General features: G+C 51.7%; 1 protein-coding gene across 1 annotated transcript; it reads right to left on the minus strand.

Annotated features, from left to right (window-relative positions):
* Positions 1-1,346: 1,346 nt before the first annotated feature.
* TIMM17A (translocase of inner mitochondrial membrane 17A) lies at positions 1,347-12,641 on the minus strand. The gene is made up of 6 exons (XM_061383762.1): positions 12,513-12,641; positions 8,393-8,492; positions 8,207-8,270; positions 4,554-4,682; positions 3,846-3,956; positions 1,347-1,833 (listed from the first exon to the last, which is right to left on the minus strand). Exons 1-6 carry the CDS (start codon positions 12,536-12,538, stop codon positions 1,748-1,750), a joined length of 516 nt encoding a protein of 171 aa, XP_061239746.1. The 5' UTR covers positions 12,539-12,641; the 3' UTR covers positions 1,347-1,747.

A 12,641-nucleotide genomic window follows, 5' to 3' on the forward strand; every position in this document is an offset into this window, starting at 1 on the left:
TTTGAACTGTTCTTGTAATAAAGCCTCCTTACATTTACGCCTGGAAGTTAAACCAGCTACAGATCGAAAGACAAACCCCGGATACTCACAAATGGCTAAAAAGTACAGCATCGTCAGTCACCAGGAGAACGCAAGTCAGAACCACAATGAGAGACACGTCACAGGCACTGGCCTGGCTGTAGAGGAAAAACGCTGGCGAGAGTGTAGGAAAGCCGGAGCCCTGCGCACTGCTGGTGGAAATACCGCGTGGTGCAGCGACTACGGGAGAGCGTGGCGCTTCCTCAGAAGCTGAACAGAGTTACCACACCCACGGCAGTTCCACTCCTAGGAATGTGCCCTGAAGAAAAAGGAGCAGGGGCTCAGGGAGCCGTATGCCCGTGTCCACAGCAGCATCATTCAAATGTCCGTCAACGGAAGAATGGAGAAATAAAACGTGGTCTCTGCCTACAATGCAGTATTGTTACTCAACCGTCAGAAAGCATGAATGAAGTCCTAAATGAAGAGCAACACAGAAAGAAAATCCCACAGGTCCTGCTGACATGAGGTCCCCAGAAGAGGCGGACTCGCAGACGGAGCGCAGTCCTGTGCTACCAGAAGCTGGGGAGTGGGGCGGTGGTTACCATCCCCCAGTTTCTGCTCCTGCTGCTGCAGAAGTTCTGGGACACTAAAGGCGGTTGATACACTGTATTTATATTCCACCAAATTGTACACTTAATGGTTAAAAGAAACATGACTTCCTGTGTATTTTACCACACAAACAAAGCTCAACCCAGGATGAGTAAATTAAATGCTTGCTACATATGTAGCACTGAGCTCACCACACAAGGCAGTCACACCAGGCAAGCAACGGGGAGAGAGCCACAGCCTGCCTTCTGGAAGGCCACGTGGCATTTCCACCACCAGTAAAGTGGCCGATTCTGAACAGCCCATCTGTCTTCTAGTCCCAGCCAGACCCCAAAGGACACCCTTACAAAGATCAGCTTCAAGGACTTGTAACACACTAAAAACCACCTGGACTTTATAAACTTTCCAGCAACAAACATCAGACTTCTCCAGCGCTGTCAGCTGCTCCGTGAACCTCTGACACAGAGCTGGATTTACGGGAAGGAAGCTTTGCTGATGATTAAGAATCGAGACCCAGCAGCCTCGAAGGCGAAGAGTTCGCGTCTTGCCGCCAACACCCGTGAACCAGGACGCAGCTGCACCCGCAGAGGGAAGGCCGAGCGGCGCCAGCCGGGCGGTGCGCGCTGTGCACCGACCCACAGGCCACCGCGCCTCGTGCCGTCTTCAGTGGAGTCTGCCTTGTCGGAATTTGAGGATGAAAAGTAGAAGTCTACAACTCATCCTAAAAGAGAGAGCAACCTCCAGGCATTTTTTATTATTTGACTAACAGAGCAAAGCCAGGCCGAGAAGCCCCCGAGGAAAGTCACGCTTTGTGGCTGTCTGCCGTGCGGTCCTTCATCTTCTAAGCACTCACTGTATTTCCTTCTAAGGATTTTAGACATTTATTTCGATCACAAATGCAATCCAAGTGTGAATAAATAAATGTATTATCTTTTAAGATTCCCACCCCACCCCACCCGCCACCCCGACCATGTTCCTTTAAATAGAAAAAGGTGCTGAAAGTCTCTTCACAGCCTGTTTGGCCACAGCTGTCCCCCCTGCGGTTTTATAACCAGACTGAACCTGGTCTTCTGACACCCTTCCTTAGACTGAGCTCACTCTGTAGAAGTCCGGGAGGGAAGTCCTACTGGTACTGCCGATACTCCCCGAAGGGCGAGGCTGGTAACTGGGCGGAAGGCAACTGGGAGGGGTCTTCAGCAAACGGAGGACCTGCAGTTCAGAGAGAATTTAAACGCCACCTAAATACTATGTAGTTTGAAGGAACAAGTCTCTGTAGCGAGCAAATCAATCAACTCAAAAAGAAATCCTGCTACGTTCGAGCTGTAATCGAACGTTTGTGGGGCTGCTCGACTCCCACGAGACCGCCTCCTTGGTGTCAGCATAGGCAGCCCCCCACCCCACACCCGATAGACGGCCCTACACGCTCCGCACAGTCAGATGGACTAACGACAGCAAGGGCAGCACGCCAGCTTAAAGCAACTGCTGAGCGAGCCGCCGCATCAAGACCGCACCAATCTCTCACCTCCTGACATACTTTTCAGTAGCTATTTAAAATTATTTTCACGAAGTTTAAGTACCTCAGTCATTTTTCAAGAGAACTCAGTAATACAATCTATACAATGACGAATGTAAGAAGCAGGTTCTGCAATGGGAAGACAGGCCCGCCCCGAGCTTACACAGATGCCAAGCACAGCAGCTGGTGCTGCCTCCCTGACCCGAGGAAGAACATGGCTCATTAAAAGAAAGCCTGTAGCAGTGGCCATCACCCCACTTCCCCTGGGAAACGAGAGCAAACTGAAGGGCGGGAGGAAGAGGCCAGGGGGAAAGAGGGCTCTTTCCAGAGCTCCGTTCACTCCAGTGATTGCTTTTCTTCACTCTAAAATATCTGTTCATTCCAGAAAGCTGAAAGAGACACTGGGTGAAAAAGATAAACCCCAAATAATCCTTGTTACCATTTGGATAGTTTTATTTTTTAAGAATTTTTTCATGTAAGTTAATTGGAAACACACAATTAACTTTCCTAATACTTCCGCCCCCACAAAGCTTTTTGGAAACATCTGGGTCTAAGATCAAAAGCATTTCCTTCAGCTATTCCTTCTGAGGACAGAAGCCTAAAGCCAAGGAAACAAGGCTAGATCCCACAAGATGGTGTGACTGACATCTCCTTATGTCAATTTCCGAATTCCTGAAAATATGCAACTTTTCTGATGTTTTATGCGAAATCTTTCACACTAAAGCGTCAAACTGAAAAGCAAAAGCAAAATCACAGTAGAGTATTTAGAAGCGATGGTGAAAACAGAAGGGAGGCGCGAAGCCAGGGCCGCCTGGGTCACCCACTGGCGCGCTGAGCAGGCCTCTGGGAGCAACGCTGCCCCAGAAGACCCCGCATCAGGGAAACCGAACCGAGGAAGCTGTGACCAGCTCTGAGCTCTGTGCCAAATATTTTCTGAGCTCCAAAAATAACTTTCAACTCCCACCCCCACCCAATGATCCTGTGTCTTTCTGCTGCCTTACGACGTCAAGGAATATTCCTGTTTAGACTGCTCGAGTTTTCTAATTCCCAAGAACCTGCGCATGTTGACTGCAGAGCAGACCCCGCCTGGCCACGTCATGGGTGCTGGTGGCCCAGCTGACTGCCCAGCCTTCCACGCTCCCCGGCGCTGGACAGGAGAGGCAGGCAGCAGCATGCCACACTGCCAACTTCAACAGCTCTCCCTGCCGGCTCCAGAGCGAGCCCCCAACCAGGGGTCACCTGCCCTCGAGAAGCACCACCCCCAGGTCTCGCCTCACTCATCTGAGCATGTGCCAGACCCTCGTGCCCACTGCCGCTGGTGGCCAGCGCACACAGGCACGCACACACACAGCACAGGACACAGACTGACCACCGTGCCCCTCTCACAGCTGAAGGACCTCCTCCACGCAGCTCTAAAATGAGCAGCAATTTCTTACAAGAAGCAGACGAGCGCTGACAAGGCCCGGGAACTATGAACAGGATCAGGGCAGGCCATCCGCCATCTCGGCGAGCACCGTGCTCCTCTGAACACAAACAGCGCACTGCGCCCACACTGACCTTTGCAAACAGAACTGCCCCTGCGCCCACAATCCTCGCCAAGCTCAGCACACGCAACGTAATGTGTGGAGCTCAACCGGCCACATTTTAGCAGGCAGAATCTGTGTCATTCCAAATGCCTGAGCTGTGTGCTAACAGAGAGATGACTCACCGTTGGGAAACTGTGCAGACGCAAAGCGTGTCAACAAGATGCCAGCCCCTTCGATGAGAGCCAGGAGAACGCCACCCACGGCAGCCGACCCGACCATGGCCACTGGCCCGTCTGAGGGCATTGGTGAGGGGAGAGACAGAGATCCAGGTTAACATCAGGCACACTGATGGACAGACCTGTCCACAGGCGAAACCCAGCTCGCGGCCTGCTTATACAAATAGAGTTTTACTGGGACAACGTGCACGTGCGCTCACGTGTGGTCTGCAGTGGCTCTTGGGTGGGACGGTAGAGTTGAGGCTTGTGACAGAGGCGTCACAACCCACGATGTGCACACACTCGCCACCTGGTGACCCCGCCCACCCCCCAGGCCCAGAGGAGTTCCGGGTTGCTCTAACCCCAGGGACCCGGAAGGTTCTGTGCTCTACGCTCCTAACAATGCTGTGCGGCAGGTCCATGACTCATTGCAGACTGAGGAGGGAGAGGCCCGGTCACAGCTGGTCAGTGGGGAACTAGACCGTGAGCAGCTCTGACCACGGCGGTTACTGGTCGGAGCCCCAGGTGCTCGCACGCTCAGCATTCCAAGTAACAGATCCTTCCACTTTCCCCAGCTCACACTTGCACCCACACTAAACCGACTGACACAAGGCTCGGTTCAGCTACTACAGGCGTGCCGGGGTCAGATGGCCACCCCCCACACACGCATCTTACTTCTTGCTGCCAGGATGGCTCCGGTTAAGGCACCGCTTGTGATGGAGTTCCAGGGGTCTTCCTTCCCTCGGACCTGAACCATACTGCAGTCAATCATGGAAAACAGGCCTCCCCAAACCGCGAAGCTACCTGTTTATAAAGAAACAAAACACATTTCATTGTTCTAATCTTACATTTTAAACTTTATAGTCAAAAACAAGCTTAAATAACAACACTCACTATATTAGAATTCTCGCACTCTAACTAAGGACTGAACAAGAGTCAGAATGCTGGTCTTTTTAATAAAGCTCGGGCTGTATCAGTGAGCAGCCACGGCCCGAAGCCTCAGCAGACCGGGCTCTGCACTCAGAGCCACTTTGGCAGAGCGTGTGCGCCCGCCTTCCGTCCTTTGATACAGCTTCCCCTTTCATCTCTTCCTTCTCTTCAGTCAGAGCCACCAAGCACCTGCTCTGTGAAAATCAGCAGAGAGAGCACAGAAGACGCCCAGGCCCTCTGCACTGTGTCACGGGCGCGAGTCAGGACACACCCAGAGCAAAGGGCAACGCGAGTGGTGAGAATTATGGAGCTGCGAGGGATGGAGACTGCCTTCCCCACTCCTTTCCACCCTTTACTCCTCTAGCACGAAGCTGAAAGCAACCCTCAGTCGTCAGACCACTTCACACTGAAAGTCTCCCTAGACGGTGACTAGTCCGTAAAGTGACAAGTAGCGCAGGCGCGAGCGTGGACGTGCACACAGAATGCGGGAGGGGACACCGCGGCCTCCACTGCCAGCGCCTCGGGCGCAGATGGTAACGGGCCATCCAACTGCACACAGAATGCAGGAGGGGACACCTCGGCCTCCACTGCCAGCGCCATCCAACTGCACACAGAATGCAGGAGGGGACACCGCGGCCTCCTCTGCCAGCGCCTCACACAGAATGCAGGAGGGGACACCGAGGCCTCCTGCCAGCGCCTCCGGCGCAGATGGTAACGGGCGATCCAACTTCTTTGTGCTTCACTTTGCAAATCTTCTAACATGAGCACACAGCGTGCACTCCACAGAAAGGGCTCTTGTACTTACTACAATGTAAAAAGTAAGAAAAACAACCTGAGGAGCCCTCGTGCTGGGATCTTGCACCCTCTGAAACCTCCGGATGCAGGGGTGTGCTGACCAGGGACAGGGTCTGAGCCTGATCAGCAGACCTCTGTTCTCCCCTGCACGCTACCACCAGTCAGCTGAGCAACAGCCTGCTCACCGCTGGCCCTGCACCAGACACCCCAGACGACAGGACTGAGTCACCCCTTCCAGCTCAGGGGGCCCTGCCCTGCGAGAGATGACGCCCAGGCATGTCAGTCACCTGGCCACACTCAGACAAGGCCCGCCCACTCCACTCCTCCTCAAGGTCTGAACCTCCCACCCCAAGGATGCCTGCCGGAGTGAGCCAGGGGCTGACTAGAGTGGAGACTGGTCCACGCAGACGGGGGCCTGAGAGGGCAGCCGCGGCCAGAGCAGGTGAGCAGGGTCCACGCGAGGGGCACTCCCAGGCACGGGGGTCCGTGTGCCCATGTGGAAGGGTGTCGGGCAGTCTGACCCTGGCCCTGGTCAGCCCACCCCCGCGTCCAGAGGTTTCAGAGGGTGCAGGATCCCAGCACGAGGGCTCCTCAGGTCGTTTTTCTTACTTTTTAAATTGTAGTAAGAGAGAGGAGAAAGGAGAAGGACTCTGCAGGCCTGGACTGCAATCAGGGCTATCACTGTGAACCCGATTTCCAACACAGACAGATATACAGAAAACAGATCTAAACGTGAGTGCGTACGTATGTGGTCAGAGGGTCCACGTGTATATATGTAAATACACAGGACGCTCCTAAGAAGGCCTGGGAACGGCTGCAGCCCACAGCAACGATGCTAGGGTCCAGCATCGTACTTGGAAGTACTTCCAAGTCCTGTTCTCAACGGGAAGGAAGGGCTGACTACACTCGGGGCGAGTCCAGGTGCGCAGATGGGCTGGAAGAATGGGGACGTGTCAAAACATCTCGGTTCCGCTCTGGAAACAGAAGACCTTTCAGGACACAACTATGGCTTTCCCACGCTGCCCTTTCCAGGAGCTCGACTGGAAGAGCTCAGTCTGTACTCCCTGAATTAAATTCCAAGTGCCATCCCGGTATTTGTATTTATTTTAAATGTTTTTTAGTTAATTCATTTTTGGCTGCACGGGGTCTTCTTCGCTGGGTGAGGGCTTTCTCTAGTTGTGGGGGCCCCTCTCTAGCTGCCGTGTGTGTGGGGCCCCTCTCTAGCTGCCGTGTGTGGGGGGCTCCTCTCTAGCTGCTGTGGGCGGGGGTCTCCCTGTGGCAGCTTCTCCTGTTGCAGTCTGGGCTCTAGGTACACACACGGGCTCAGCTGCCCCATGCATCCCTGACCAGGGACTGAGTCCACGCCCCCTGCACTGCAAGGCAGATCCCTAACCACTGGACCACCAGGGAAGCCCCGAACACTGTACATTATTAACTGATGTCCGTACTAAAGTCAGGTTTCCTCAGTGTTTATGTCCGTTTCCAGTCCCACCACATGTTCAGCTGTCACACGTCCTCAGGTTGATCCTGTCTGTGACAGTCACCTGGTCTTTTGTTCACTGAGAACGCATGTGATGGAAGCAGCCTCTCAAGACCCCTGTCAACGCCCGTAGGACCTCTGCGTTTACTGAAGGTCGGCTGGGGTGTGTGCTTGTTCACCACTTATCACCCCTGAACAGCGTGGGAACCATTAGACCAGAGGAGAATGAGTCAATGTACTCTCCAAGGTGTCCAACTATCACAGGGGGAAGAACAGGAAACAGATACACCATCACTTCAACCTTGGAGCCTCCATTTCCTCCATTGGAAGACAGAGTAACATTACTTACCCTCTGTGTTGCTGTGAGGGCTAAATAAAATAAGAGAACACTTGGAGAGTTCAGCACATGACAAGCACTCAGTAAACAACACAGGCCAGCTACCACCTTCTAAAGAGAAAAAACGCTATAAAAACAGAGTGAAAGAGAGACCATCTCCTCTGCTGCACAGACTGAGGGGAGGCTTGGTGCTGGCTCCTCTTTCGTGCTGAACGTGGTCCCTTCAGCCTGACGGCGTCTCTGTAAACGAACATAAGCTTCCAGCTTTCCTGCCCTCTCTCCTCCCAGTTTCTGAGTAACCAAGCTTAAAGAACGCGATGAACATCATCTCCTCCACTTCTGCACAGACATCCAAAAAGCTACCTTTGGGGAGGAGCCCCACCAGCGCCATCAAGCTCTCGTGAACCCAGCCTTCCACTCATACCCTCATCAGCTTCACGCTACCCTAGACACGATCACTCCAGACTCACAGACTTAAGCTGTGGACACACCGTCTTCCTTCTGGATAAGAGGGGAAAACAAAACAAAGACAAACAGAAACAGAACACCACCAAGCTTCTGAAGAGCAGAGTGCCACCTGGATGCAACAATTTAAGTTAAGATAAATCATAAACCAAGACCCCTCAGAATGGGAGAAGCAGTTATTTAGACCTAACTAAAATCACTAACTCGTAAAATCTACAAAAGAAAAGGGAAAAAAAATAAAAAAACAGAGCTTCATCCTCAGAAAAAAAAAAAAAACAGGGAAAAAAGCGTTTGGAGTTCAAACAGCAACACTCTGCTTACCTCCCAACTGCGGAGCCCTGGTTTTAATAGCTGTCAAACTCCCTCGTAGTCTGTGGTTTACTCCCTGTAAGGAAACAAAAGGAGATGTATTAGGAGAATAACATGTTTCCAACGCACTGACAGGCCCAAGTGATATTAGCAAATAGCAATCACGTGATGGTAACATGAGACTGGTCACCCACTTACCACTGGAGAATTGCGGAAGCCTTTGATTGCCTGGAAGATCCCACCGCCTATGGTTCCCATTGTAAAGGCCCCACCGCAGTCGTCAACGATGCGCCAGGGGCTGCGAACAGGAAGGAGAAAGGATACAAGATGAGCACGGTTCTCATTTACAAGCCACAGACCCCCTGCTGACCAGGGACACACCAGATTCCAGCGCAGGGCGCACGGCCACCAACCGGCTGGCCCACGAGAAGGATCGAAGACAGAGCTGCTCCGCCCAAGTCCTCTAAGCTGAGGGAGGGAACCGGTTTCAGCTCCCTACTGTTCACAGCGCTCACTCACTCACTCAACTGCTGGTGCATCTACCCTAAGCTGGCAGGGTGCAAAGCCAATTAACAAGCGTTAGGAAATTACACTGTAACCAAACGGTGACCCAACTGCCTCACCATCAAGCTAAGCTCTCCAGAAGGAGCAAAATTTAAAGCTGAGACACAAAGAATAAGGCTTCAACAAGTGCAGAGGAAGACACACTATTTAATATTTAAATTTTAAAACTTCTTTTCAGGTTTACTGAGTCCACGTTAGCACTTGGAACTTTAGTTTGTATCAGATCCACTTAACACATTGGTAACCTCTAATATCTGATTGTTAGAGGTTAAATTTGTAAACCTGGTCTCCAAATGCAGCTACCTAACTCATGCAGCACAGTGACATCTGATTAATTTGATCAGTGGAACAGAACTAATATTCCAGGAATCTGGCTTACTAAAAACTTAGTCTGTGAATGGGAATCCCCTGGTGGTTGGTGGTTAGGACTCAGTGTTTTCACTGTGGTTTTCACTGTGATGGCCCCGGGTTCCATCCCTGGTTGGGGAACTAAGATTCTGCAAGGCATGGCCAAAAAAAAAAACAAGTCGGTGAATAATCCAGTTCATAAATGTCTTTTCTAATCTCAAGGGTGAAGTGGGCAATCCACCTGCTCAAGTAAACATGTGAGTTTAGTGCATCACTGCTGCTGAAGAATCTGAATAATTTCTGACATTGCCAGATAGAAATACAAAATCCTGAAGCTGAAACACCTTGTCCTCTCCAAGCCTAATACAAATCAGAGGCTGGTACAGAATGACCACCTCATGTGACAGATATCCAACTGTCAGCCTGATGCTTCTGGGCTGGCTACCCCAGGCTTCCTGTAACGAGCCTGAAAGCAAAATCAGCAGATGCAGACTCTGGGCAGGTTCCACCCACAACCCACTAATCAGAGCCTAAGTCAGCACAGCCCTGGGCAACCTGGCTTCCCGCTGAAAGATGGAGAAGCTCTGAGACTAAAAAGGGTTAGGACGTTGTCCTCAAAATGGTAGAAACACTAACAGAGGTGAATTCCCTGGTGGTCCAGAGGTTAAGACTTGGTGCTTTCACTGCTGAGGCCCCAAGTTTGATCCCTGGTTGGGGAAGTAAGATCCCATAAGCTACTTGGTGCAGCAAAGGAAAAAAAAAAAAAAAAGACAAGGGAGAGTCACTAACTTTAAAAGGTTAACGATCCTATAATCAGAACGGAAATGAGCATTTAAAAAATCAGTAAAAAGCAGCAGGATTCAGATCAGAGAGCAGCCACAGTATTGCACAAGATGATGTCTAAAACAAACGCAGGATGGCAACAGCTTCTGAACCATGTCTGCGGAAATCAGTGTTCCCTCAGGGATGTGCCAGATGCACAAAAGCAAAGTTGAACCCAGACCCTAAATATAAATGCCAGGCAAACACAGGGCAACAGGGACCAATAATGATTCACAAGATTAAAAGTTAACATTTTTTAAATATCCAATATGGTGGGCTTCCTGGGGGCTCAGTGATAAAGACACAGGTTCAATCTCTGAGTCGGGAAGATCCCCTGAAGATCTACTGGCAACGTACTCCAGTATTCTTGCCTGGAGAATTCCATGGACAGAGGAGTCTGGCGGGCTAAAGTCTATGGGGATGGGGACGCAAGGAGTCAGATAAGACTGAGTGCGCAATAAATGGTTTGGGCAGTTTATAATGCAAATAACCTTACTTTCAAGAAAGCCAGCCTATTTTCTTATGAAGTGAAGTGTTAGTTGCTCAGTCATGTCCAACTTTTTGCAATGCCATGGACTGCAACCCACCAGGCTTCTCTGTCCATGGGATTTTCCAGGCAAGAATACTGGAGTGGGTTGCCATTTCCTACTCCAGGGGATCTTTCCAACCCAGGGATTGAACCTAGGTCTCCTGCATTGCAGGCAGATTCTTTACCATCTGAGTTACCAGGGAGGCCCTTATAGAGTGCCTAATCTTTTAACTTTGCAAAAGAATATTTCTGTTTCCTCTCCATTTTACAGATGAACAGAGGCTAAGAGATTAAGCACTTGGAGCAAGATCATACAGGTATTGATAGAATCAATTTAAATACAAAAAATGTAGTACTCCAAAACCCCCAAGTTCTTTCTACCACAGGCCAAGGGCTTCTGAGAACACGTGATTAAAGAGTAAGATGATGAAGTACCTATGACATACTTAGGACGGGACTAAAGAGCCTCCTGATGAAGGTGAGAGAGTGAAAAGCCTGTCTTAAAACTCCATGTTCAAAAAACTAACAAGAGCATGGCATCCGGTCCCATCAAACAGATGAGGGAAAAGTAGAAACAGTATCAGACTTTCTTTTCTTGGCTCCAAAATCACTGCAGATGATGACTGGAGCCATGAAATTAAAAGACACTTACTCCTTGGAAGGAAAGCTACGACAAACCTAGACAGTGCATTAAAAAGCAGAGACATCACTTTGCCAACAAAGGTCCGTATAGTCAAAGCAATGGTTTTTCCAGTATTCATGTACAGATGTGAGAGTTGAACCATAAAGAAGGCTGTGTGCTGAAGAATTGATGCTTTCAAATTGTGGTGCTGGAGAAGACTCTTGATATTGAGAGTCCCGTGGACTGCAAGATCATCAAACCAATGAATCCTAAAAGACATCAACCCTGAATATCCATTGGAAGGGCTGAAGCTGAAGCTTCAATACTTTGGCCACCTAATGTGAAGAGCTGACTCACTGGAAAAGCCGGTGATGCTGGAAAAGCCTGAGGGCAGGCGGAGAAGGGGGCAACAGAGGATGAGACGGTTGGATGGCATCATCGACTCAATGGACATGAGTTTGAGCAAACTCCAGGAGCTACTGAAGGACAAGGAAGCCTGGTGTGTGGCCGTTCATGGGGTCCAAAGAGTCAGACACAACTTAGAGACTGAACACACTGAATAGAGAATGGGAATTTAATATTCCATAAAATCTTTAACCCAACAAAGTCAAATATTTTCCCCTCCTACCACCCTGTGTTTATCACACCGAGGAGAAAGTGACAGCAGAGCTGAGCCCCGCACACCTGAGCACCAGCAAGGAAGGGGGACCACTCTCTTGGGAGAAGATAGATTTAAAGAGCTGGGAGGCCCTGACACATACACTCTGTCTCATTTCAGAGAGGATAACAGCACAAAGCAGCGGCATGGCTAGCGCAGGCAATGTCACACAGCTGGAGAACACCCTGGTTCCCGCTCTTGCACAAGAACTCAAATAACAAGATTTGATTTGTCATTCAGGACCCCAGAAGCCTTAAACCGTGTGAGTGCCTGACTCCTCCACGCTTTCATTCCTAGGACAGACCTCGCTAGGCGCCGAACGGACGGACCGCTGTCGGCGACTTGGAGAGCACACTACTCTCCCTGTTTTCCCGGGCGCGGCGCCCCGTCCCCACCGCCCGGGTCCCCCTCCACCGCCCGCTCCCCACCGCCCGGACCGCAGCCGCCGCGCCACGCGGACCCTCCCAGGACACCGCCGCCTCCCCTCGCAGGGCGAGACGCGCGAACGCAAGGACGAGCCCAGGATCGCCAGCGGGCAGCGGGGATGCTCCCCACACGCCGCCGGGCAGGGGTCGCGGCGACAAAGACGAGCCGGGGCGCCCTCGAGCCGCCGCAAGGTCACCGGGAACAGCTCCGGTGGCCCCAGCCGGCCGCTCACGTCCGGGCGCCCACGGCCCCTGGCGCCGCCCAGTCCGCGGCTGAGAGCGGCCTCGACCCGGGGGCCCGGGGACCCGGGGCCGGCGGCAGCAGCGGGGCAGGCGGCAGGCAGGCTCACCAGGGCTCGCGTGCGTACTCCTCCATCTTGACTCCGCGGCTCCGCGATGCCGGGCGAACAGAGCGCGGCCTGCCCGGCAGCGGAAGTGATCCCGGGAGTAGAGCGTTAGATTCTGCGAGGATTGGCTCG

This window comes from Bos javanicus, chromosome 16 (genome assembly GCF_032452875.1).
Source record: "Bos javanicus breed banteng chromosome 16, ARS-OSU_banteng_1.0, whole genome shotgun sequence".
Lineage (NCBI taxonomy): Eukaryota > Metazoa > Chordata > Mammalia > Artiodactyla > Bovidae > Bos > Bos javanicus.

What these genes read in the sequence shown, in the direction of transcription:
- TIMM17A (XM_061383762.1), bottom strand. Translation starts at nt 12,538, where the DNA reads ATGGAGGAGTACGCACGCGAGCCCTG. An exon ending in GAGTACGCACGCGAGCCCTG is followed by an intron (nt 8,493 to 12,512) that starts GTGAGCCTGCCT and finishes TCCTGTTCGCAG; the next exon opens with CCCCTGGCGCATCGTTGACG. An exon ending in AGCCATCCTGGCAGCAAGAA is followed by an intron (nt 3,957 to 4,553) that starts GTAAGATGCGTG and finishes CAATGCCCTCAG; the next exon opens with ACGGGCCAGTGGCCATGGTC.